The sequence below is a fragment of the Peromyscus leucopus genome, chromosome 4 (genome assembly GCF_004664715.2).
Source record: "Peromyscus leucopus breed LL Stock chromosome 4, UCI_PerLeu_2.1, whole genome shotgun sequence".
Taxonomy (NCBI): domain Eukaryota; kingdom Metazoa; phylum Chordata; class Mammalia; order Rodentia; family Cricetidae; genus Peromyscus; species Peromyscus leucopus.
In genome coordinates this window covers 146,775,506-146,802,763 of record NC_051066.1, presented here as the reverse complement: position 1 = coordinate 146,802,763, position 27,258 = coordinate 146,775,506, and the positions used below count along the sequence as shown (strand labels likewise).

Genomic DNA, 27,258 nt, shown 5'->3' with positions numbered 1-27,258 from the left:
GATTGCTGGCCTCAGACTGGCTGTCCAGACTCAGTTTCTTAGGAAGAGCCTAGTAGGCTGGAGAAACTCACACCTTAGACCATACATTTTATACTCGGGTGTAGAACAATAGGAAAGGGAATGCTCCAGCTCAGACTCTGATCCTCTCTTCCCAGTCAGTTGTGCTCTTGGGGACTCAGGTCATTGCCCACCACAAGAATTCTCATGCCCAAGGCCCCTGTGTCAGGAGTTCCTCATTGCCCTGGTCCAAGGAACCAGGCATCAAACAACTGTCTGGACAGCAACTGTGTTTGAAGGAATATGTTGGGGAAGGGGAGCAAAGCAGCCTGGGAGACCAGAGCTGTGCTTTTGATGAAAGGCTCACAAAACCAAGGAAACAAGCTTTTCCCAAATCATCCCCAGGAAATATGAAACATCCCTCTCCTCTTTGGTAATTCTACATTATTGCTAGCCACTAAATTGCACAGAGGTGTGCTGTGGGATGTTCTGTATGGCAAATGTGTTGCTCTGATTGGTCAATAAATAAAATATTGATTGGCCAGTGGCTAGGCAGGAAGTATAGGTGGGACTAATAGAGAGGAGAAAAGAAAGAACAGGAAGGCAGAAGGAGTCACTGCCAGCCACTGCCAGGACAAGCAGCATGTGAAGATGCCGGTAAGCCACGAGCCACGTGGCAAGGTATAGATTTATGGAAATGGATTAATTTAAGCTATAAGAACAGTTAGCAAGAAGCCTGCCACGGCCATACAGTTTGTAAGCAATATAAGTCTCTGTGTTTACTTGGTTGGGTCTGAGCGGCTGTGGGACTGGCCGGTGACAAAGATTTTTCCTGACTGTGGGCCAGGCAGGAAAACTCTAGCTACAGAGGTGAGAAGACTCACTCTCTTTATGGAACAAGACTGAGCATAACAGTGCAGGTGAAACCTTTACTGGAAACTATGACCTGAAATTCAGATGCCCTAAAGATGAAAAATCCTGTGTGAAGAGAAACAGACCTCGGAGGTTCTATTTGAACTTCACAAGGAAAAGAAGAAAGCAGTGATCACAGCAGCCCTGGAAGCAGCTGTGAGCCTACACACTCAGGCTACATACAGGGCACTGGCACCCACCTCCTCAGGCTCTTCCTCTCGAAGGCGACTAGGTTTGGTGTAGTCTAGGGGACGGTCCCACTCATCCTGGCGGGAGGCCTGGCTGGACTGGGGTGAGGTCATGGAGCTGCTGGGGGCACTGGCAGTGCTCTGGCGCTGAGAGACATCAGGAGACTTGACTCCAGGGCTGCTACTGCAGCTGCTACTGCTGGGAAAAGTGTTGTTTTCCCGCTTGCGATGTTTATGCATGCTCAAATCCAGAGTTCCATTTTCATCTACCTCAATGTCCACAGCCTGCAAATATGAAGGTTAAGAATATGATTTGGCAAACTGAGCCCCTTCCTGAGAGTATCTCCTGGTCAGAACACTGACTCTCATAGAAAGAAACAGTGATCTGCTGAGAGGAAAGAATCACATCCTCATTTCATGTGAAGAAGCCCTACAGCTCCTCTCTCCTCTGCAGATTAGGAAACCAAACCCTTGAGACCACCACAAGCTTGGTGAGAACGGGTCCTTGACTCCAAGACATGTCAGTCACTACCAACTTCAGAGAAGGACACAGGGACATGGCATAAGCCTGTTGAGTTGCACAGCACACCAACTCTTTTCATGGCCACTCATCTACTCTTTTTGGTTATCTGAGCCATGACCAGAGGGGCAAAAGGTAATAAAAATATCAACTAAGGGATAGAGAGATGTCTCAGTGATTAAAAGCATGTATTACTCCTGCAGAGAACCAGGTTTAGTTCAATTCCCAGCACCTATATCAAGCAGCTCATAACAGCTTATAACTCCAGTTCCAGGGTATCTGATGCCCTCTGGCTCTGAGCACCTGCACACACATGATGCACGTAGACTCATGCAGGAACACACATATGCACATAAATAAAACATAAATATCTAAAAAAATAAACATCAACTAGGTCCCAGCTGCTCTTGGCACCAGTCATTTCCTTACTACAAATTTCTCAGTATAAACTCCACCTATTCTTCTCTCCCCAAAGGGCTTCAGGAGGATATTCTCACCTTGCTAGGGAGGTCCTGTGGCTTTGTGCTGAGGTTCTCTGGCATCTCCCAGCATCTAGTGGAGAGGTTCAGGATGGCAGTGGCAGCCATGTGTGCAGCCTCAGCGTCGTGAGAGTAATCGAAGCCTATAGAAGAAGATAAAGTATTCTCATAAAGCCACTGGGAAGTCTGCACCTGGAGGGGGTGACTTTGGTAAAGGTTGAATGCTAAAAGGGAATAACTCAGACTGACATAAACTTAGACAGAGGCAGCAAACAAATGGGGAGAGAGTTAGGAGTCAGGGCATAGCACTCCCACATTATCACACATTCCTCCTACTGCTCTTATCTCCAGTACTGAAAAGGCATCTCATTTCCGATCTTATGAAAATTTGGGCAGAAGTAATAAAATTCTAGAAATGTATTCAACAGACTTGGTAATTTCAAACAAGCAAAAACTTATCCATCAATAAATACTTAGAGGCTAAATAGTTCTGTAAATAGGATATATATTTGGAATACCATACACATGGAAAATTTTGTCCCATCATATCAAAAGATGTTGCTATACTTTTGGTGACTTTATGTCCCCAATAATTATTGCTACCTTAATAAAACAACAAGGCCATAAGTAGGATATTATAAATGAAGGTATAACATTATCTTTTCTAGCAATTATGCTGCAGCTTTAATATCATTCTCAGAAGTGATATTGTAAATAATCAAAAAATAACTGGTATTTCCAGAAAGTTCCAGACAAGTGGAAAACTCATTCTGAGCCCCTCCCCAACAATGCCATCACAGCTTCTAAGCCAGTGAGTATGCTTGGAGACACTTGAGCATGACCAGCAGAATCTGCAGGAGTCCAAAAAAGACTCATCCCAAGAGCCACTAACCCTAAGAACTGTAATCCTAATAAGTTGGAAACTTGTCCATGCTATCTGTGGAGTTGACAAGATCAACTGGGAGATGTCTGAATCCCTCTAGTGCACTGGGTACTTTTCCATCTTTCACGCATTTCCAAGGTTAACCACAAAGAAGTGTAGTAAATGGCAAGAAAGGGCAGGAATAATTATTCTAGAATATTTCCAGGAATTACTTTTGTCTGTATAATTGCCCTTGAAATGCGTGGCTAATGTCATTGATAATACCATTTCCAGTAAGATGGTCCCTATTCAGGAAACCAAAAAGCTTCCTGCCATGGTACCACCCTATTCTGTTGGACCCTCCTTAGAGGTAATGCTGGAAGTGGACATCCTAGGGTAGACCACATCAGTGAAGTGATTCTCAAGCCTCTGGACACACACACCCATAACAGACCCATGATTTTATTCATAATTAATTAGTAAACACATAAAGGTTTAAAGTGAACATGAGTAAGATGCAGGCCTTAAAGACGCCACAGCTGGCCCACTAGGGCAGCTAAAGAAGGGGTGGAGGAGGCCCTAGTGGGCCACACCCTGTCTCTCCAAGCTCCCAAGAGAACCCCCCCCCCACTGTCCCTCTCAGGAGCAATGTGAGAGGAGAGACATTAAACAATTCTCCCCAACTTACATTGAAAGGCTTTGGGTGAGGTTTCGCTGGTCTGAATCTTTGGGGCAAGCATACGTTTGCCAAAAACCTGAGCATCAAAACTTGCGTAGTCAAAGGTGACTTTGGAGAACTTCTCCAGCTCCTTGGCCAAGTTGGCCCTGGGCGTGGTGGGAGCCACACTGGGCCGGTAGCTCCCATAAGGAGGAACCTCAAGCTGCTTCACAAAACACATGGGCCTGGGGTATGAGACAGAGATGCAGAGCCTGTGAGGTTAGGACCCAGAGACCCCATGCTACTTCTCCATCCACCCTCCAGTGGCCCAAGCCAGGACTTCATGCAGTCAGGTGTTAAGGAAAACACAGGGAAATACACACACACCCAAAACCCTGCCCCTAATATTTGGTTAGAATTCTGCTTCCCAGGGTAAAGGGCCCCTGAAATAAGCTTATAATCAGTGTGAATAATTGCCTTCAAGGAGGGAACAGAAATAGTGTTCTCATGCTAATAGTATGCCAGAGTAGCAAGCCTGAACTTCCCTCAAAAATGTAAGAGAGCAGGTTCCAAGAGCTCAACTCACAATAAGTGAGAGTTTCTGATTAGGAAGCTCAAAGTGGAGGGAAAATGGAGGGAGGAGGGCTCCAGCAAATGCTCCAGCTCTCCTTGTTCCTGTATGGAATAAGCAATGACTTCAGTGATCAGTGGTATTTGGAAATGATGGTGAGGACCTCTGAGAACTGGTTGCCTCAAAAACTTGAATATGGCATAAGAAAAGAACCAGTAAGTTGACAGTGTAAGACCACGCTTATGTTCCTGTGATGATCACATTAGAGCACTGGTGGGATGGGCCCCACTGTGGAACGAAATTCTAGGCTGGACACTAGCTCAGCAATTCCTGGTGAAGTTGTAAGAGCAAGACCATCTGATACCAGCAGGGAGACATTTAATTTGACCTCTACATTGGTGTCACTCTTTGGTAAAAGGATCAGCTAGCAACTGACAAGAAACTGGAAGGAAGAACAAATAAGATAGACAACTACGCTACCTGGGACTCACAAGGTCAAAGGTGTCTATGAATGGTACACAAGTACTCCACAGAGGGGAAAAATCCCTATCCCCCTAAGCTGTGGCTTGTGACTGAGGGTCCCTCTGGAGTAGGCCAGGGAATGACCAGGGTATGGCACTGCCAAGTAAAGCAGCCAAGAAGGAAACCTGTGGTCAGGAGTCCTGCAAGGAAGCAATAGTACCATGTCAGCCAGTGACTGGCTTTGCTGAGTACATGGTCCTGTCTCACACACTACATATGAGAAGAGAATCATGGAACAGGAGTCCATGGACCATAGAAAAAGAGCTGTAAGTTCTATATTCTCAGGGAAATGGAGAACTGTGTATCCTACTAGAGAGGCCAAAGGTGATAGTGTACTCTCAGTGACCTGAATGAACCTCCAGGCCCAGCAGGGAACTATATTTGACTTCAAAGAAGTCTTTGAAGACAAGCCATCCAGGAATGGTGTCATGGACATGACCCCAAGCCTCTGGCCTTATATGTAACACTCACTTTCCAAGGTTACCTGTATGGAGAGTTACTAGGCAGATTTGTTCTGGTTGCTCTGTCAGAAGGCCCCTCAATGATAGCATGCACATACATGCACTTGAACATATGTGTAAACTTACTCATATGAGTGTACATATTTAAAGAGCATGCAGGCATGCACACAGCTACATGCACCTATGCCTGCTGTTGTCTCAGATGCTTAGTACCCACAGGAGGCAGCACTCAGGGGAGCAAGTCCTGTGCCCTCCTTCCCTCTGCCCTAGGATAGGATCTATTCTGAGGCGGGGAGACATAAGGACAATTAGGTCCTCCCTCTATAGTGAGGCCCTCAACTGGTGCAGTATGCTATCTCCACATACTAACACTGAATTTCACTGACCACATCAGCTGTCTTAGGAGAAAGAAAAGCAGAACACACTGTGGCTAAGGCTAGGCAGCTGTTTGCACCATGGGTGAGGCTCTTTGAGTGCAAAATATGTGTCCTGTGTGCCAAAAGGCATATGCATACCACATAGCACTAACATTGAAGTCCCTGCTGACACTCCTTCAGTTTGGTAGCTTATCTCACCCACCTGAGGATCCGATCTGAATTGGAGTTATTTTTGGGAGGATCTCCTGTCTGCAGTTGCTGCTTCTCATGAGATTTGGCTAATTTTTCAGCAGCAGCAATGGGACACCCAGACAAACTAGAGGAAGGAAAAGGAGAGACATCTGAGCCTTTTTCCCCAAGACTTGTCTGTACCAGGCTGCCAAATATGTGGTCCTGGGAGCAATACCATTCAGATACAAGAACTCTAGGCACATAAAGCCCAGAGCCAGTAACACACCTGTCATTTTTTTAGGACAGATTGTCCATCCAGATCTGTCCTGAACCCACAAAGGACAAATTTCTCAGGCCATTCTATCTGGGATAATTCACAGAAAATGAAATATACTCTAAAGTTCTATAAACTGTGGGCAAAGGAATTTTCTACATGCATAGGTGCCAAACTCAGCCTCCTCTCCTTCTTCTCCCTCTTCTTCCTCATCTCTCTCCTCTCCCTTTTCCAATGCCTGGGCTGGATTCTAGAATCATGTCTATATATTCTGTAGGATATCACAGGGAAACCAAAGGTTACACTCAGACCACAACCTGGGTACTGCCCCTGGAGTACACTGGCCTTCCCCAGGATCTACTGTGAGCTCAGCTACCAGCTTCTGGGCCAGCACATCTCTAGGGAACCCACTTTTTTCCAACAAAGTGGCCTCTAAAGCCTGGGTATTCCTCCCAACTAAGCACATCATGACTAGGACCCAGACAGACATTGTCAAGCCTATAACACTCCTGGTGTTGTATGGGCCCCTCTTGGATAAGAAGATGAGAGAACAAATAAATCTGGACACTAGCCTGGAATCCCCATGTCCACCTGATCTCAGCCCTCCCTCAGAGTAACTCTGGGCATTGACATTTCTATTTATGTACAAGTTTTTCCTTTTACTCATGAGCAAGAGCTAGTATGTAGAGGTTTTCTGAAAATGGGCAAGACACAAAGTCTCCACTTTCTCTCATAACAACAGTATCAGACTTCTCATATGATCACCCCAGTTCATAGGGCACTTGCAGCAACACCAGTGAATGGTCACCCCTTCAGCTACCACCTGCCAAAGCAGGGAACTATATGTCTATCCAGAAACCATCCCAGATAAGGGCTGAAGGCCCAGGCAGGGACACATACTACAGGCCCAGCCCTAATTCCCTACCATGTCCCAGCTCAATTCACTACCTTCTGTGGGTATTGCGATTGCTGTTCACATGGCCTTGGCCCGTGCAGCCAGGAGTGGGGCACTTCAGCACATTTTCATGCATGGCCAAGACTGTAAGAGAACCAGGGAGAACAAATAATGAGAGCAGGCATGACTATAATGGAGAACAGCCCAAGGAAGATGCAGAAGGTTCTATGTAAAGGCTGCAGCTGTGTAAGCAGAGTACCATGGCACTCTGGGCCTAATGAAACCCAGTCAAGCATGCCCTTCCCACGTGGACACTGCCTCCCATAGAAGAAACTAGACTCTAATTTCTGTTAGACAACTCTGAACTTAATTTTCATAAATTCTGCTACTAAGAATAAAGGCAAACATCCACAAGCATTTAGAACAAAGAGGCAACTGTGTGAAGGTCTCCACCTGCCCAGCTCAGGGAATACAAACAATCCCTCCCACAGTATGTATTTATTTAGTCCTCTGATTCAGTTCGGGTATCTGTAAGTGGACACTTGAGCAGACTGTCCCCTGCCTTTTACCACAGGGCCCTGAGCTTGAGTCCTTGGGCTGACCCTGCATGGAGCTACTCACTCTCTGGAGGGATTCTATCCTTGTGGGGACATCCAGACAGGCTGCGGTGATGAGGGTACAACCCAGTAACATGGCCAGTGCCATCACAGCCAGGTGTCGGACACTTGATTTCACGCTTCTCCACCCTGGAAGGATCTAAAACACATAGGACATATTATGCAAAACCAGGAGACTGGGAAAGGAGAAGTAGGGACAGTTCCTTATCCACTTTTATTGACATAAGAAAGAGAGAGAGTCAGGCAGTGGGGCACATACCTTTAATCCCAGCACTCGGGAGGCAGAGGCAGGTGGACCTCTGTGAGTTTGAGGCCAGCCTGAGCTACAGAGTGAGTTCCAGGAAAGGCACAAAGCTACACAGAGAAACCCTGTCTCAAAAAGACAAAAAAAAAATGAAAGAAAGAAAGAAAGAAAGAAAGAAAGAAAGAAAGGAAGGAAGGAAGGAAGGAAGGAAGGAAGGAAGGAAGGAAAGAAAGAAAGAAAGAGACAGACAGAGGCTGACAGTGAGGCAGCTCTAGAAAAGCTGCTCCAAAGCCCAAGGAATGTCCCTTCTACCACATATAGCAGGATAGACAGTAGCTGGAGTGTAGGCAGTGTGTAAGCCTTGCAGATAAAATGTCTATCAAATGGTTACCCCAGTCTCACTCACCCTTAAGGGTATCACCCATTGGCCACCCTCCATGTCTACCTTACCTAGAAAATATGTTTCTAATCAATCTGTCCTCTGATCTTACCTCATAGGCATGAGTATTCTCAGAAAGTGTGTCCCTATGAATGTCTCCACCAAATTCCTGCTGAATTCTCACTCTTAGAATTTTCTTACAAAGGCCAAATGTGCCTCCCAGAGAGCTATCAGGCCTAGGAAAACCCAGGGTAACTCAAAGTTGGCCTGTTCAAGGCCTGGCCTTCTGGCATTGTGAGGCTGACTCCTGGATAGAAGCTCCATATACCTGCTCTGGGCCCAGGAGGCCCTTGAGGTAAGCAGATAGCAAGCAGCACATGGCCATCCTGCCCTACAAATCTGGTGTTCATGCTATAACCCTGATTGTCCAGTGACAGAACCTGACACTTGATGACTTTAACCCTTGAAAGCTATTTTTGAGGCCACATTTGATCATCCTGAGCATTGTCTCCATGGAGCTGGGACCTTCAAGTTGACTTGAGGCGTCTCTCCCCTGCTCCTCTGGAGGTCATAGCCTGTTGCTAACTCTGCATTGTATTTGAATTTCTCTCTAAAGTCTGGATTTAGGGGCAGAATCACCTAGCTTCACTGAGTAGCTGATGTTTAGGAGAGGGTGGTCAGGCTGGGCTAGTGGAAGGGATTTGGTCTGGATTGATATAAAGGAGAGGCTGGAAGCTGGAAGTCAGATCTAAGAATAGACATTGTCAGGTTCTGTCACTGGACAATCAGGGTGGCAGGATTATGGCTAAGTGGCACAGTAGTCAGGCTATCAGTCCTCCTGCCTTCCTTTCTCTCTCCTACTTTAACCCCTTCTCATACATCTCAGCTCATGTTTCTCTCCAGATAACACTACATGAAACAGTATGAGCCTATATCCTCAATCTTTGACCCTAGTTCTGAGGTGATTTGTCCTCGAATTCTTTTCTATTTTCCTCCCACCCTAGCCTATAAGAGCCTCAAGCTATGTTTCTCCTGGTTTTCATCTTCACCCTCAGTAAGGGTTATGTCCCTGGTAATGGGATGACAGAGTGGGTGATCAGAGCAGGACACTTTAGCCTACCTTTGCTGTAGCAGCTCTTCCTCACCACGTCCAGGGGCTTTGCCACCTTCCCTGGCTCTCCTGGGCCTAGATGGCCCTGCTCAGCAGGCAGGCATCCTGGCTCACAGACAGCCCGCACCTGCTCAGCCTTCAAGGCGATGGCCTGCTCCAGAAGGCCCAGATTCCCACGGGTCATCATGTCATACATCTCTGATTCATCGGTGACCGCTGACTTCTGGGAGTGTGAGTCTTCATCCTTGTCATCATCAGAACGGACCTCCACAATGACTGAATACTCAGGCTTGGGACTGGATAGCTCTGGGCCTCGGAACTCAGGGGAAGCTTTCTGGGCAGAGGTATGGGAGGTGTCTTCCCCAAAGATCACATTTGGAGTTGCTTCCCCCTCGTCCTCCTCTTCCTCCTCTTCGTCCTCGTCCTCTTCCTCCTCTTCTTCCTCCTCTTCTTCCTCTTCCTCTTCCTCCTCTACCTCCTCTCCTTCCTCCTCTTCCTCCTCCTCTTCTTCATCTTCATCCTCATCATCCTCTCCCTCCTCTTCATGACCTAGAACACCTTTCTGCTTGCTTGACTCTTCACTAACCATATCCTCCAGAGACTGGGGGCATGGCTCCTGGGAACGTTCACTGGTGACTTCAATGACCTCCTCCACATCCTCTGGCTGTATAAAGAGGTCCTTTTCACCTTCATCATTGGTGGCCCCCCTTGCAGCCTCATCCTGAAGCTGATGAACAACAGTGGGGCCCAACTTAGCTACTGGGACTGAGTCCTCCTGCACAAGAGTCTCTTCAGCAATTTGGCCCAGATTTAGAAGGGAAGTTGCAATGATTCCCTGGTAGCTGCTGTAGCTGCCCTTGGAGAAGCCAGAAGGGCTGCTTGTGGAGGTGGATCCAAAATGGGGTTTGATGAGATTTTTTCCTGCATAAAACAAGAAACATCATGAGGGCTAGAAGAGAGCATTGGAGGAATATTTCCAGATCTCTGCTCCCAACAGTAGCCATTCACCCTCAACACTGTAGCCCAGAAAACATGGAAATGAAGTGTAAGCCATCCTGTCAGCCTTCTGCCTGGATCCAAAAACCATGGGGAATCAATTTCAGCTTAAGATTACTTTGATATTTTTCAATTCATGTTTCTCTTCCAGCATTTATTTTCTCAAATCAGATAGATCTTCATTTTATTTAACAGAACTTAAAGAGAAAAATCAGGTGAAAAGTCATTTTATAATTGAAAAATCACACATTTTTAAAGGAAATGAAATTAAATCTTTTAAATATAGTAACAGATCTTCTCACTACATGCTGGTCTCGTGGAACTCATGAACCAGTATTCTTAGCAATAATAAGAGCCAGCCCTGCCATATAGTATCCTAAGAAGCAAGTGAGTTGGGGGTCTCTTTTTAAACTGGAACACAAACTCATTTGATTCCATGGGCCATGCACTCAAGTCCCCAAAAGGAAACCAATGAGGGCTCAGCATAGATTTCTTCAAAAATACGGTAAAACTCTATCTAAATGGCTCAAAGTCAGCTGATTCCATTAGCTTGGGAACACACAGGACCCTCAGCTACCTTCTTTCCTTTCTTGGCTTCAAAGAGCCCAACCTTCAGCCCACCGTCAGAGGTCTAATTTGAAGTATTTCCTCAGTACCTGCCCAGTTAATTCTCAGGGGCCAGGCAGGGTGGGCTCTGTCTAAGAGCCTCTCATGGACAAAGACACGGCATGCATTATCTGTCTTTATTTCTCACACACATGGAGACATGCCTTAGAATCAAACTTTTGAGAGTGCATGGGAGTGCCAGATCCACCTTCTCATCTCTCCCATGCTCACAGTGTTCACACACACTACAGTGCCCCACACCCACACCCTCATCCTGGGCAGTTCCCTTTTCCAGGAAGCTGCACATGTCAGGACAAGACATTCCTTGTTCTCAAGACAGCTTTCTGCACTGAGTTGAGCTCCCCCTACCCCCCCTTACAGGCTGCAATTCTCAGTGCCACACTAAGCAGCCTTTATTCAAAAGAGAAAGAGCAACATAGTACCTTCAGCTGGCTGGGGGTGATGAATCTCCTCCTGTCCTGACATCTCAGCCTCAGCCTCCTCCAGGGGTCCTTCTGATTCATCCGAAACAGAGGCGTCCTTCACCTCAGCATCCTCACTGCCATCACTGTCCATTCGGTAGCCTTCATCCAGAGCCAGCCTCAGAGGGTGTGACTTCCTCTTGGATACCAGGTGCTCAGCCTCAGCATCCTCCAGTTTTCTCTTCTTGGCCAGAGGGCAACTCTGTAAGCTGAAAGGGAAGATGGGTGATGCCAAGAGCCAGGCCAGATCCCTGAGACACCCAGGAAGACTTTCTAAGGGTCCTTCCTTCTATAGCCATTCTCAGATGGAAGCCTCAAGTGATAATGCATTTAATTTTTTACATCTAATTACACACATTTAAAGGTCCCTGATTGTGTTTTAAATTGCATTACAGTGAACCAAGTCCACAAATGGAATGAGGACTCAGACCCCAATGGCCTAGACTTCTACTCTCTAAGCCATTCCTTAGACCAAACCACTGTCCCACATGTACCCCCAAGCTTATCTCAGCCCATTTCCTCCAATACTGGCCATTTCCTTCTCTACCTTCAGACTTCCACACCTATACCCACCCAGGAATGTCCCCTGGAAAATCTAGCTGACCACAGGGAATGACTACAGTGGCAGCTGTAGCTTACACTCTCTCTCTCTCATGTGCACAAGGCCTGCTTTAAGCTCTGCCATACAAATATACCCAAGTCCTGAAATAGTCTCTCTGGAAAAACAAAGGTGCCAAGAACAGGTACTCTTCCACCCTATGGCACACTCCTGGCCAGGCTCACCTCAGTGAAGGCACCACAGGAATACAGATCAGTGGGGGGACACTAGGGTTTAGAAGGGTTCAGGTCAGCCTGGCCTCAGCAGTCACAGACAAAACAGGAAGTTTTTAATCCACAAAAGAACCCAGATCTGGAAAGAGAACCCCAAGCCTCCTTCCAGGGAGCCTTTGAGGCTACTGGCAGAACTCTTACCTTCGATGTCTGGAGTACTTGCCCCGCACATGTCCTGAACCAGTACATCCTGGGGTAGGACAGCTGGAGGGAAAAGCAGGAGAGATCACCTTAGATTTTGAAACCTGGGTCTCACCCTGAAGAGCAAGAAAGGCTCTCTGAATGACTCATCTCAAGGTGGACACTGGCAATTTGCTAAAAATTAGTGAAATAACTCAGCTCATTTAAAAAATTAATAACTAGTTACAACTTTATGAATGTGTCTAATTAAAGATCTGTACATATAAGATTAAGGCATCTACTGGATGGGTTCATTTTCCCACAGCAGACATTCTATCAGCTTCCACCAGGCTTTCAGGGGACTTGGGATGCAAGTACCCCTCTCTAAAAGGGACTCATGGCTTGTCTGGCCCAAGTCCAGAGCACAGAAATTGGACTTCTTCATGTTCATCACTGGTGCTGTGATGCCTCGGCATCCAGGCCTATAGTTTGTACTCCCTTTCTACGAAACAGGACTAGGGCTGCCAATCAAGAAGGAGAGTGTGGCCCAAGCCAGAACCACAGCACATAGGAGTGACCCTGCTCTAGTACTCCCTGCCTGGTGAGGGTCTCTGCTTCCACATAGGAAAGGAAACCAGGGGGCTAATGCACTAAGAGATGCCTATCCTGCTTGGTAGAAAACTTGTTGGCTGTACTGAGAAAGTCAGCCATTCCAAAATGATAAGTACGAGAGGATGGGAGTGAGACCTTCTGGAGTTCCTCACCTTTAGCTATCAACATTACAAAACCAATAAAAACTTCTAAACATGAGCACTAACACTGACCACTCAGGTTAGTACAGCTATAGGGGCAAGTACCTCTATGTGGTATGAAAGGCAAGGTTCCACCATAGCTCAGAGTTCTGTCGGTTCAAGAAGCTGCTACTAATTCATGGTACTGTAGACCAGCAAGATGGTCTATGAGGCTGTGGGGGGGAGTGTATAAGACCTCAGCCCCTTGTTGGGGAACTAAATCTGCTCCAACGTAGAGACAAATAGCCCATTTCCAACAGAATTGCCATTGTGGACCACAGTTCCTATCTGGGATCAGTATTGGTTCTCCTAAAAAATGGCACATCTTACCAAAGTCTGCACAGGAAGGCAGAAAGGGAGTGGCTCTTAGGACCTATGGAAGGGGCCACCCCACCTCTGTATGGATACCCCCTGATAGTTTCCAGGAAGAAAAAGCAAAAGGTATTTTATTTTCCAGATGGGGGATTATTGCTATCCCTGGCCAGCCTGTTGTAAAATCCAGCTCACATTTGCTTTCACTCTCTCAAGAACTAGCTTTGAGACTTCACAAACAATTCCTTGTTGCTGGGATTTGAAGCTGAGGTCCCAACTAGTCGATTACTTACTTAGTTAATTGGACAATTAGGCAACAGCTGCTGTGTAGGCCTGTAGGACACTGGCACTGTCCCTGTTTCACTTGCTCCAAGTTACTCTGGTACCTAACTCAGAAAAGTACAGAAAAGATCCCCAGTCATGTGGGCCTGTACCTTCCCACCCAGCTCTGAGCCCAAGTACATGAAGCTGGCAAGACCATCTGGATAGAAACTGGAAACTCCTTAGACATAGAAACAGGAAACATCAAGCAGAGTGACATGAGATCCAGCCAGGGCCTCCAGATATTGTAATGGGAGCAGATATTAGTCTTAAGCCTCCCAGAGTAATCTGTGAGGACATAAGAGCACCTAGGAGTATGCACTAGCATCAATGCCCCCTTATAAGAATATGTAAGAATCTTTGACCATCTATGAGCACATGTGAGTGCTTAGATCACACTGAGGATTCATGTGCACTATCATCTACTAATGCCTCCAAACTCCTAGAGTTGGACAGAAGTAAGTGATTGATAAGGACTCCAGGCCTCCTGAGTCTCCTCTACATAGTAGGAGAAAAGCCAAAGTCAAAGTGATCCCTCCTCTGACACTTGGTGCCCATGTATGCTCATATAGTCATAGGTGTGCTCTTAGGCAATCATAGGAGTTCACAAGCAGACATAGATGCTTGTGTATGCTCATAAGCACTCAAAAGTAAAGTCCTTGAATCCTCAAGTCTGGTCTTGGAGCCTATGTAACTAAAACCAAGATCAGAGACATAGGAGATGGAGCAGGTGAAGAGCCGAGGGCTGGCTGATGGCCACCTCTCAATAGGCATTTTAGAAGCAGCTCTAAAGGGTCTAAACACAAACCACAGGCATCTAGGAACCCAGTTTTGGAGACAATCTAAATCCCAGGTTGGAGCACCATGCTCTAACTTCTCCCCTTTTAAGGGATTGATTCCTTCCCAAACATGGGGGTTAGGAGTCTTGAACTCACCTGTCCTCTGAGCAAGAGCTGGCTATGGCTCAAAGAAGAAGGATCCCAGATGAAGAAAGGTTGAGCTGTAAGGTACATTTAGGGCAACCCTAACCAGCCCACTGATGTGTCTCTAAGATACTGATCCCAGCCCTTCCTTAACTCCTACCTCAACAGAACCTCTCTGATATCCTGTAATGGGTGTTGGACTCTACCAAAATACAAACTGGAGTATATGTCAGTTCTTCCAAGGATGCTGAAGGAAAAGCATTAAATCTATTTCTTCTCCTAAGAACTAGTGTTAAATTCAGTAAACAGGAAAATTTATAGAAGGCCAAGAGACCTCACTGGATCCTGCTTGCTCTAGTCCAAGTTCTTCAGATAACCTTTTAACAACCATCCTTCAGCCTCCCAGAGAACAAATGCCCTTCTAAGAACTCTGCCTAAGCTATGGGATAGCCCAAGTGTAAGAGTACTGCAAGATGAGGAATTCTGAGCCAATGAGGCATAAATCCACCATCTATGAAGAGTCCCACATAGTGGGCTGCATTCAAATGGGCTTACATGATTTGTACATACATGATATTCTTCTCTCAAACCATAACAGCAAGACCCTTGTGAGTCACAGTCTCTATTCTGACATTCCACAGTGTGAGCTCCTACACAAACATAGGTCTTGTCTGCTTATCAGATTAGAGCTATGCTGTCCTGGTAAACAGGCTCTTGAGAAGGAAAAGAATATGTGCCAGTAAGATATAAATACTCCCATATCCAGAGATTGTGTCACACACCTTTAATCACAGCACTTGGGAAGCAGAGGCAGGCAGGTCTTTGTAAGTTTGAGACCGTCCTGGTCTGTACAGCAAGCTTCAGATCATCCAGGACTACATAATGAGACTCTGTCTCAAAAAATAAGAATGCTCCCACCACAGCCTGTGTGTGTCAGCCAATGTGAGCCATGCATACTATAGATCATCTCCACATGGTTCTGTGGACAGCAAACATGTAGATATACAAGTGAATAGTACTGTCTACAAAAATCACCAAAAGAACCTTGTTGCTGTTTTTGAGGACCATGGTGATTGTCTAAATTCTAGTGGAGAACAGTGTGAGGGTCACCTATGGCAGGGCCAATTTGGAGCTGAAGAAAAACACAATTGGATGCAGATAGCAAGATATGTCACAGGAAAAGCTGTTTCCTCAGGGAAAACAGGAGTTTGTGGGAAATTTATAACAACTCCAACGTTACATGCCAGCAGGTAGTGAGCAATGCTCATGCAAACAGAAAAACTTTCTTACCTGAGGTCTGCACCTGTGGTCTCTGAGGGTCCTAGGTAAGATAAGAGAGAAAGAGAAATACACACACATAAGACTTAGATTTTTAGAAGCATGTTTACCTAAAAGTACAAACCTAATGAAACAACTTAGATCTTTCCAAGGACAAGATGCCCACCCTTTGCTGACCTACAAGAACATCCCCTGAGGTCAGTGGAAAGAGCTGCCCCCTCAGCAAAGTGCTTGCTCTAGGACCTCTACACACACACACACACACACACACACACACACACACACACACACACACACAAACTTTCAGAGAAGATCTGATAGTCTCTCTACCCTCGGGCCCAGGGTGTTCTCTTTCTTTAATTGCAGATAGATGTCGGTTTCTAGAGATAGATATTAACTACAAGATCAAGTTGGACAAAGACCAGGACCAACGAGATATGGCTGGTTACAATGATGAGCATTAGCTACAAGATGTGCATGGGTCCAACCAGAATAGGTAGCTCTTATATATCAAAGCTCCTGGATACTCTGTGAAGTAACCCTGTTGGGATCAACAAGAAGTTCCAGGTGAGGTTGGGGGGTGGCCAAATGGGTAAGTCTCAGCCTCTTTTGTTGTTGTTGTTGTTGTTTGGTTGGTTTGGTTTAGTTTTTTTCGAGACAGGGTTTCTCTGTGTAGCCCTGGATGTCCTGGAACTTGCTCTGTAGACCAAACTGGCCTTGAACCCACCTGCCTCTGCCTCTGCCTCCCAAGTGCTGGGATTAAAAGGTGTGCACCACTACCACCTGACAAGGCTCAGTCTTAACAGAGTGAACAGGTCCTAGGCCCTCCCCTCCACCTACTGTCAAGTTCACCCAACAGCTTTCAAATCCCCAATAGCATAACAGTGATCTCTGGGGAAAAGGAGGATACTGTCCAAAGACCAGAGGCCTTTCCTTTCCAAACTAAGCAGGCTCCTGACTGAACTCTGTTACCCCCACTCCCGTAAATCTGTACTTGTCCCCACATTTCTGTCTGAGGCAAGCCTGTATGAGCTGAAAAGGACTTCAGGAGACCCTTGAATACTGTACTGAGGAACAGCTGAAGAGCCCTAAAGTCCCAGGTGCCTAGTGTGGATCAAAGGCTACCAGAAAGCTGAGCATTTATGGTAGGATTTGTACTACTGAGGAGAGCTGTTGTACAATGATATCGACAGTTTCAGAAGGGCTGCCAAGGATGGGGACCAAGGCCAGACTGAGTTGGCACTCACCTCGGAGGGTCTTGGACCGTGTGCGGGCTCGCTTTTCATCACTTTCTAAGCTCATCTGTAAAGAAAAACAACCACAATGCTAAGAAGCAGCCAGGACCAGCACCTGCCATGTCTAGAACCATCAGGGACATCTGGCCATTTTCTGACTCAAACTTTGATGATGATAAGAAGATTATCTGTGAATGACAAGAATGGGACCAAAAGAAGCAAGTTGGGAGAGTGTTGGTGGTTCTGCTGGGTAGAGACCATCAGACTTAATGATATCTCACCCATATTTCCTAGTCCCTCACAGTGCTCCATCCATACTACTTCATGTTCCTATCTGCCCACAAAAGCCACAGCCTCATGTGTATAGATATTTTATAATACAAGGGACTCTGGCACAGGAAGTAATACCCACTGCTTGCCTTGCCAGGCAGGTACTAACCATATTGCTAACCATAGATTCAACTGCTAGAGATAGAACTGGGTCAGATTAACATAGTCCATAGTCCAGGGCCTGACTTCCATGGACATTTCCTTCGTACTGGGCTCAGGTTTTCATGTTCCTAATATAATAGGGTCATATGGGTAGAAACTGGTAGCCTGAGCAACACTGGCCCACACATTCTCTGGCCTACTAAGGACTATCAAGTCCATTAGAATTCTCACTCGAATAGAGAAACCTCTATAAGGCTGCTGCCCACAATATGGTCCTTTGAGAAAACCAGGGAGGAGCCACTATGAAGGTGACAGCCATAGATAGAGCATACCTGAGGATGAGGGTCCCCAGGTGAATCCTCATCTTGTGTCACCATGACAAATCTGAAGGAACAGATAAAATACTGGCAAGCTCTGTGATTTGGGAAACAATCCTCTCATAGATAGCAAGGCTGGGAGGGGCAGGTGTGTATCCTAGCAGAAGAGTGGCCAGTCCAGACTTCACTACCTGTCTCCATGGTCAAGAAAGATAAGAGGCAAATCGACATCTGTCCTAGATCATAGATACCACCAGGACAACAAAGCTCTGTGTGAGTGCTTTGGCAGAGGGGGGAAGCAAGCGATTGGGATACATTGCAGAAGGAAGGGAATGGAAAGAGACAAACCGCTACCTTACCAACTAAAAAGAGAGAAAACAAAATTCCTCAGTTGGCAGATGAAATTCACAAGTGAACTTTTCCATGAAGTAGCCTAGCATACAGTGTTTTATGTAATTTGTTGAAGAAGAAAAATTAAGACCAGGGTAATTTGTGCAACCTGTCGGCTCTAGGCTGTGGAGCACAATACTATAAGCCTGTGTTTATTATAGCCTTCCCATAGAACAGAGACAATTTCTATAATTTCTATTTTTAAAGCAGAGGCTCCCTGTGGACCAATTGCTCACATTTAAAGTAAAGAGAGGAGCAGGTGTCAAAGGGACGACATTACATCTATGAGCCTTCAAATGTCGATTGCACTGAGCCTGTGCACAACGCCTTCTGAGACGAGGCACACAATGCATCTGATTGCCCCATGCCTGTGTTCAGCTGAAATGTAATCTATAGCTTTTTGTGTCAGTTTTCCCAAGGAAATTGGCAGGCATTCTGCTAGATTAAAGTATGCCTTGGCAATTTGGATTTCCTGCGGATAAATTATTCAAGGGGCAAAGAATAGAGAGGGCTACAGGGATGTGTAATGGGCATTGCTTGCAAACTGTGAGCTCCCATTGATGAAGCTAACAGCTGTGGCATTCATTGTCCTGAGCACCTTCTCTTAGCAATTTACTTGCATCAAATATTCAATGTACAAGAAGTTCTCTTCAGTGTGCATAGCTTTGATTTTAAGAGGGAAACTCCTGAACTTGTAGGAGAGAAACCCAGGCTCTTTAATATGATGAGAACGTGTTTACAGAATCTGGATGGCTTGTGAACTCAATGCCAAGGGGCAATTTTCCTCTCATTTTTTGAAACTGTCAGTGGTAGCTGCTGTAGAGGTATCTGGCAAAATGTGTGGGCAATTTATATGCTTTCCTTTACAAAGCACTATAGAAGGTGTCTACAAACCTCTTACCTGAGATAGCATACCCATTAGCATGCTCAGGGAAGCACTGTGCCCAGCACTACCCAGATTCACTGACTATTTGGCCTGGCAGCAGACTCCAAGACCTCCTGCCTGCTCCATATAGGGATGGTCCCTGCCTATGGAGGCATCTCACTGATGCAAAGGCAGTGAGGTGCTTCTCATTTTCCCTTGCTTTATTTTTTAAAAACCTTTTACTTCTTCGAAGCACAAACAGGACCTCATGTTTTTGCACAACCCATATATAACTCAATGGCCTCTTGCCTTGAAGGTAAAAGGTTCCCTTTGTTGAGACAGATAATCTTGCTCCACTGTGAGACTAGGGATTTTTCCCACAAGCAACATCTGCTCTGTTTCTCTACATCAATTTCATACTGCTAATAGACTACATCTTTAGTTCTGACATTTTACCAGTTTTGTCATATATAGGAAAATTAGAGAAAAAAATTCCAAATGTAAACACATTGTGTGCAGCCATAGCTATTACATTAGCCTGAGAGAACTGTGTCACCATCAGGCACTAAACTTGATTCCTTGGTACTATACTTAAAAGCAGTCTCACTGGAGGGTGATTTTTGCTTTGATCTGTTCTGTATTGCTTTAGTAAAGGCAAAAACCAGTCATGTGGGCTCTTTTTAAATACAATGACTAGTCCTTTTTCATACTCACTTGCTAAACTGAGCTCCCCATGTTGAACCTTTTCAAAGTCAAGTACCAAAATAGCAAATGCAGCAAGCAGCCTCCAAACCTGCAGATTATTCCTGGCTCTGTTCTGGTTGTCTGAGCAATAAACCCAGAACTCAACACAGCCAAAACAACAACAAATATCTGGTCTTTAAGAAATCTTGGGGCCAGGCATGGTGGCACACACCTTTAATCCCAGCACTGGAGAGGGAAAGGCAGGCAGAGCTCTGTGAGTTCAAGGTCAGCCTGATCTATATAGCATTTCCAGGCCATCCAGGGCTATATAATGAGACCCTGTCTCAAAAAAAAAAAAAAAAAAAAAAAAAGAATAATGGAGGGAAGAGGAAATAATAATCACAGTTTAGTTTTCTAGAAGTCCAAGGATTCCCTAAGCTAGTTACTTTTTGTTGACCTTCACCTTGACCTCTGAGGCCAGTTGCCAATACCCTCCAGCATGAAGGGCTCACTATCCACATCTTGCCTTTCTGCTTTGATGGCCAAGAACTATCCAAGGGCATAATACATGCTGAAACCTGACCCTAGATGAAGGTGATCCAGCCTTAGGAGGTTTGCATGTCATTCTAGGAAGGTGGTGAGGCTGTTCAGGAGTGAACACAAAGATGAGGGAGATGCTGAGCCCTGAGAGCCTGAGTGGGGATAGGGACAATGAGCTGACAAGTAAATACCTAATAATGTCCAGGACAGACACCTCAGGATTAGGCTGAGTTAGTCCCAAAAGCCAAGAGCACCTTTGAATAACCAACTCAAACTCAATGGTCAGATGTCTGCCATCCCTCTGACCACCATCCACATCTCACTATTCTTAACCAGCTCATCTCCCAAAATGTCCCTATCTTGTGCTGAAGAGAGCTCCCTCATTCACAATTGTGAGGTCATTCACTGTCTCCTGCAGAGAGCTGCCCAGGACACATCATGCACAAAGGGCAGATGGAGGAAAGAGTGAGCATGCTGGGCAGTCAAAACTACCTTGGAAGCTGGTGCTGTTGGAGGAGGGGTATGTCAGAGGGAGATGAGCAGACAGCTGCAGAGACTTGGTAGGAGATTCTGGGCCTCTTGACACCATGGGTCCATTCATTCTAGCCTTGGACTTGGAGAAGATACTTCAGTGTTTTATTTTACTTAAAATGTACTCTAGCAAGGAGTGGTGACACACAGAATTAAAGATAGGCAGAAGCAGACAGATCTCTGTGAGTTCAAAGCTGGCCTGGTCTACATAGCAAGTTCCAGGCCAGCCAAGGCTATTTAGTGAGACCCTATCTCAAAAAAAAAGTGTTCTAATAACCAGAAAAGCTGAAAAACTAGAATAGATTTAGGACAATTTTTAAGTCCATCATGTGGATTACAGTGTTCTAATAGAGGACTAAGGTTTTTGTACAACATACTTCTGGAAACTTGGGAGAGAATGTGTGCTTCATCCCTGCCCAGAGAAGGGGCTGGAGTAGATTTGGAGTAAAAGGGTAGCATAAATTGCCCATCCCACATCCTTCCTCATTGACAGTATCTTATTCACTCCATTGAGGGTAAAATGAAATACAATGGTTTGCCTTGTTTTTGGCTCTCCTTGTGGCAGCCAAAAGGGATACTGACTTGTTCCCTGACAGTAGTGTTAACCTGTGCAGGCTCAAGTCTGGATCTACCACCAGGGCAGGGAAGGGGGCACTCCACTTAGAATTTATAAGCATCCTTCAAGCACCAGCCTTACTTTCTTCTTCATAAAACTCTAATAGGGACCCTCAGAGTCCTGATCCCATTACTGTCCACCATTATGTTTACCTTTCCTTTTGTATATGAGTTCTAAGCCTCCAGGTCAGCTCATAGCCACAGAACAATGCAGAAGTTCCTTAGAAGCCCTCTATATATTCTACTTTGTATTATCTGAATCTCTGTGACTAAACTATGTGCCCATGCCCCTGTATCCCACTGGGAGTCATCATAGTAACTCCTGGTTCCTTTCAGTGACAGTTCTGTTCCCCTTTGGGGGATATCCCACTGTGTATCTGACACTCTCCTCACAATCTTTCCACCAATTATTCAGTCTGCTTACAATAAGTATACCAGCCATCTCCTGTGGTATAGAAATTTCACCACCCATGGGGCATTATTCAGTAAATGCCTCAGGAAGGGGTGTCTTTTGACAGTTCTAAACATGAAATCTGGCTCGCTCCAATCCCCAAATAAGAAATTATAACCACCTATTAGGCTACCTAGTAAAGCAGCCATATCTGTTTCAAATTTCATAAAAGAAATTTCTTTCTTTGTCTCTTCTTTGAGACATAGTCTTGTTATATGGCTCAAGCTGGACTTGAACTATTGGCCATCCTACTTTATCCTTCCAAGTGCTGGGATTACAAGGGTACCTAGTTTTAAGTAGAATTTGTATCTCTCCAGGACATAATTCAACAACATCAAGTCAGACAGCTAGAAAGGAGAGTCACCTCCCTCACTGAAGGTACTTCTTTTAAATTGTCCTTACCAAAGACCCTTGTTCCATAACTCTAGTTGTCCACTAAGTAGTGTGTGCCTTGGGACCAAAGGTTTTGTTCTCAGATCCAGAAGTGATTCAAGGATCACCATCTGTGCCTAAAATACCAACACATGGTATCTACTAACATTCCAACACAGGCCTTCTCTGACAGCCCTACATGGTCCTGAGCTATCCAACTACCTGAACTATGCTGAACTTGGAGGGTGAGCACACCACTGGTCTTATTATGTGGGCCACTCCTTGGTCTTCCCAGTTGGCTCCTCATCTTACTCACATCCCATCTTAGGTCACTAGCCCCAGCTATCCCTCTTAGTCTCCTCAGTTCTGGGCCATCGATCCTTTCACATCCTCCCTCCTCTCCTGCCCTATTCCTCATCTTAGTTTTTTGTTCCTTTCTTTCTTCTTGAGACAGAATCTCACCATGTAATGGCTGTCTTGGAACTCACTATGTAGTTCTAACTGGCTGGCCTTGAACTCACAGAGATGTGTCCAAAGTAAGGATATTGGCATAAAGATGATACAGTTATGAAGCTTTAGTGCTACTAAGAGGGCCTGAGTGTCCCCAAGCTCATTACCAGCACCTGCATTCTGAACAGTCACATGTAGTTCATAGCAGGCTCAAACCCTCCGAGCATGCTGTGCCTGGGCTGTGGGGAAACTAGAGACCTACTCCACTCTGACCAAGAAACCACTGAAAATACTTTGCTCAGAGCCTAGGTCGGGCCACTTTCATGGTCACATGATCTGACTCCTGTGCTACTTGAGGAGTCCTTTGGGCTAGGGTAGGGTAAAGCAGGAAAGGTCAAAAATTCAGTGATGGAGATAAATGATATTTTACCATAATATTTAAGACATCAACAATATAAAAGATCCAGAACAAACAAAATGTCACAATTAAATATAGAGAAAAGATACATATTTAATATGGATCTTCAACATGCTGATAACAAAACTGAACTGAGTGGGAGTACTTAGCAAAGTGACTGTAATAGACATGTTAAAACGTACATTTCCACCACCAGACACAAAGGAAAGATAGTGTATTCTAATAGTAAAATACAAGCCCCCTCAGCTCCCATCCTGCCTTGAACTGCATGGTCTTTGATATCTGGGCTGTCCCTATGCTGGCTGCCATGCCTAGGTGTTGGCTGAGACACTCAAGGTAAAACCTCAACATGTCAGATAAGAAGTTAGCATTGGGGGCTGGAGAAATGGTTTAGTGGTTAAGAGCACTGGCTGCTCCTCTGGAGGACCCAGATTTAATTCCCAGCACCCACATGGCAGCTGTGGATTACAACTATCTGTAACTCCAGTTGCAGGGGGTCCATGGTACCAAGCATTCACATGATGCACATATAATATGCATGCAGGAAAAATACTCAAACACATAGAACAAAATAATAAAATAAAATAAAATGGAAGTTGACATCTGGACACTAGAGAGGTGGCTCAGTGGTTAACAGCACTTATTACTCTTGCAGAGGACCTAGGTTCAGTTTCCAGTACTCACTTCATGGCTCACAACCATCTGTAACTCCAGTTCTAGGGGATCCAATGCCCTCTTCTAACCTCTGCAAGTACCAGGCATGCACATGGTACACATGCATACATGCAGGCAAAACATTCACAGGCATAAACTAAGTACATCTAGAATATTTCTTAAAGAGGTTAGCATCTGCCCTCCAGGTATGGATGTCCCATGCTTCTTTCTACCTTGACTCCCAGTTTTGATGCCACCTGCTCTGGAGAGCTGGTCTTAGACAGAGCAAGTCAGTGGGAAGTTGTAGAATTAGGAGGTTGGTGGCCAAAACCATGGTCATAAACATAGACACTATCCCCAAGCTCAGGAGTGTCCCTGAGAAGCAGGGACCCTGTGTCACATCTATCATGCTTTCTGAGCAGGCATGAGGAGGGGTGCATCATCTTCCACACTTATGAAGATAAAAATAAAAGATAAGCAGACCTCATAGATCCCTGCATCAGAATTCACTATCAAACCCTGGAGACTCTGAGCTCACCCAGGCCCAGAAAGGGAAAATGAATAACAGGTGCCAACATACATGACAGAGCCCAAGTATGAACACACAAGTTGGGAAGCTGGCTGAAAGGTGGGAATCTATCATCATATGAAGTTTTATCTGTTCAGTCATTCTTTTTCCTCTAACTAAAAAAAAAAAAATGACTAGGTGACCTTGGTCCCCATCTAGACTCTGAAGCACCCATGGACAAGCTCTTACCTTGTTATATCTGCACAGGAAATGTTTCTCAGTTCTGCAGCTGCTGGTCTTGTCTTCCTGTGTCCACCTCTGGGTCAGAAGTTTGCCCCGGAACTCATTTTCTGAGGGTTTAAAAGAATAGAGGTTCAGAAAAGGGAACTCTAACAAATGTCAGCCAGGAAGACCCAAGAAGAGAAAGAGAAAAATCCAGGATACTTGTTTTTTCTTTTTTTTTCTTTTTCCTTTTATTTTATTTTACAACACCATTCAGTTCTACATATCAGCCACAGGTTCCCCTGTTCTCCCCCACTCCCACCCCCTCCCCTTCCCCATAGCCCACCCCCCATTCCCACCTCCTCCAGGGCAAAGCCTCCCCCGAGGACTGAGATCAACCTGGTAGACTCAGTCCAGGCAGGTCCAGTCCCTTCCTCCCAGACTGAGCCAAGAGTCCCTGCATAAGCCCCAGGTTTCAAACAGCCAACTCATGCAATGAGCACAGGACTCGGTCCCACTGCCTAGATGCCTCCCAAACAGATCAAGCCAATCAACTGTCTCACCTATTCAGAGGGCCTGATCCAGCTGGGGGCCCCTCAGCCTTTGGTTCATAGTTCATGTGTTTCCATTCATTTGGCTATTTTTTTTTTCAGTAATTGAGTAAAACCGAAATTTTTTTTTTTTTTTTTTTTTTTGGTTTTTCGAGACAGGGTTTCTCTGTGTAGCTTTGCGCCTTTCCTGGGACTCACTTGGTAGCCCAGGCTGGCCTCGAACTCACAGAGATCCGCCTGCCTCTGCCTCCCGAGTGCTGGGATTAAAGGCGTGCGCCACCACCGCCCGGCTGTAAAACCGAAATTTATTATAAGCCACAGTCGTCCTAGGGACCTCCATGCTATATATATATAGCCTCCATGGTTCTATGGGTTGTGATCTGATTGTTCTTTATTTTATATCTAGAATCCACTTATGAGTGAGTACATACCATGACTGTCTTTCTGGGTTTGGGTTACCTCACTCAGGATGATTTTTTCTAGTTCCATAGGATACTTTTTTAACATAGCATTTATACAGTCTCTGGAATCTATCAGAAAGACAAACAAATTCATGGCTCATGGTTGTTCCAGGGAAAAAAAGAAACCCTTATACTTTGGACACAGAGGTTCTACACCGTGGTCTCACCTCTGATGGCTACTTTGCACATGTGTCACGAAGTATAGACATCCATATACATGGCTATTCCAAGCAAGAGCACTAGCGTGAATCATATGAGACCTACCTTGAAAAAAAAGCTGGCATTGAGGAATTTTGAAAATTAGCTGACCAATGAATGAGTGATTGGTCAATCATAACTGCATCTATTATTATCCCAAAAGAATGTGCAACTCAGATCCATTTGCTTAATAAACACACATTATGTCATTCAACTTCTCAAGAGCATGCTGACTTGCTGACTGAGGAAAGTGAATCCCATCCACTGGGCCTGATCAGCTCTGATAACATTGCCCTGGGCCCCATCAGCCTTCATTGCTTGTTTTTGGTGTCTTTTCTCCTCCTGGTTTCTACTTCTCTCCAAGGCAATGACTACAGTTAATATTTAATTCTCATAATTCACATTAATTCACACATCTAAGCAGAAGCTGAATACATCAGCTGGACATGACAAAGAAATGCATTGTGTACCTATTCTCCGAACATCATTCCCTGTCTCCATGACAACCTGCTTTCTATGCTGTAGAGTTTCAAAGGAAGATCATTAGTAACCAGCAATAAAAACAGGAAATGAATATTTCTACATTCTTCTTTCTTCTCCTTGGAAGTATGTTTAGATTTAGCTAAATGCAGATCAAGTACATGTTATTATAAACATTATCTTCCCCACCATATTTTCAGTGGAGTGCATACCCAATGCTGTTTTCATTCAGAATTATAGCTCTTGGCCCCAGTAACCCTGTATTTTAGCCAGAGCACCCTCTTCTTTCTTGTAAATATCTCCATCCCCTTAAAGAATTCAGATTCCCTTCATGAGCCAAGACAAAGAAGGAATTAGATGTAGTTGTCAAAGGTACAGGTCTTCAAAGGAACAGTGAGCTATAGGACTTGGCACATCTTGCATATATCTACCATATGCCTTCCTCTCCTTGAACTGTGAGTTCACATATGGAAATGCTGAGGACCTCCAATGCTCTATATGATGAGAGATAAGCAGTGTGCTGCACTTCTCCAACCTCATCTTTTCTAAGAATTTGGAAATCAGCCCTTTGAATTCTCTATCACCTTTAGCCCAAGAACTACTACTGTTTTAAGTCAACCTGAGACAACACATCTGCACAGCAAAGTACCAAGATCTTAAAATCATCCATACCCTAAAGGGTGGTTCTTATCTATCAGTGATAACAAAGCCAATAAGCATCTCAGAATAAGAGCAGAATATAGGCCTTTCCTCACACCCCCTAGAGCAAACAGTTCAGCAAAATGCTGACACCCAAGTCAGAACTTCGTATAAAAGAACCTGAAACCAGCATGACACAATTTGCTTCCTTTGTCCAGGAAGTTTCTTGCAACAATAAGTCAGCAGTGTGAGGTTATGCTATGGTCCCTTTATCCACACTGGGACCTACATATGGCCAGGTCCTGCCCTATGATATGCCCTTAGTCTACTGTCTAGACTCTGTAAAA

General features: G+C 45.2%; 1 protein-coding gene across 7 annotated transcripts in view; it reads right to left on the bottom strand.

The window, feature by feature from the left end:
- The window catches only part of Myt1 (myelin transcription factor 1), a 68,496-nt gene that overhangs the window by 23,948 nt on the left and 17,290 nt on the right, over window positions 1–27,258 (bottom strand). For 4 of the 7 annotated variants that reach the window (XM_037205517.1, XM_037205519.1, XM_037205518.1 and 1 more), the window contains exons 2-13: window positions 24,610–24,710; window positions 17,146–17,200; window positions 15,911–15,941; window positions 12,295–12,357; window positions 11,284–11,531; window positions 9,248–10,159; window positions 7,509–7,643; window positions 6,941–7,031; window positions 5,750–5,863; window positions 3,647–3,861; window positions 2,115–2,239; window positions 1,110–1,382 (exon numbers count right to left, since the gene is read on the bottom strand). In XM_037205517.1, the coding sequence (XP_037061412.1) occupies window positions 1,110–1,382; window positions 2,115–2,239; window positions 3,647–3,861; window positions 5,750–5,863; window positions 6,941–7,031; window positions 7,509–7,643; window positions 9,248–10,159; window positions 11,284–11,531; window positions 12,295–12,357; window positions 15,911–15,941; window positions 17,146–17,200; window positions 24,610–24,710 (2,363 nt within the window). Of the gene's footprint in view, window positions 1–1,109; window positions 1,383–2,114; window positions 2,240–3,646; window positions 3,862–5,749; window positions 5,864–6,940; window positions 7,032–7,508; window positions 7,644–9,247; window positions 10,160–11,283; window positions 11,532–12,294; window positions 15,942–17,145; window positions 17,201–17,897; window positions 17,950–24,609; window positions 24,711–27,258 lie in introns of all 7 variants that reach the window. The other 3 variants (XM_028885189.2, XM_028885190.2, XM_037205520.1) reach the window with 2 other exon arrangements.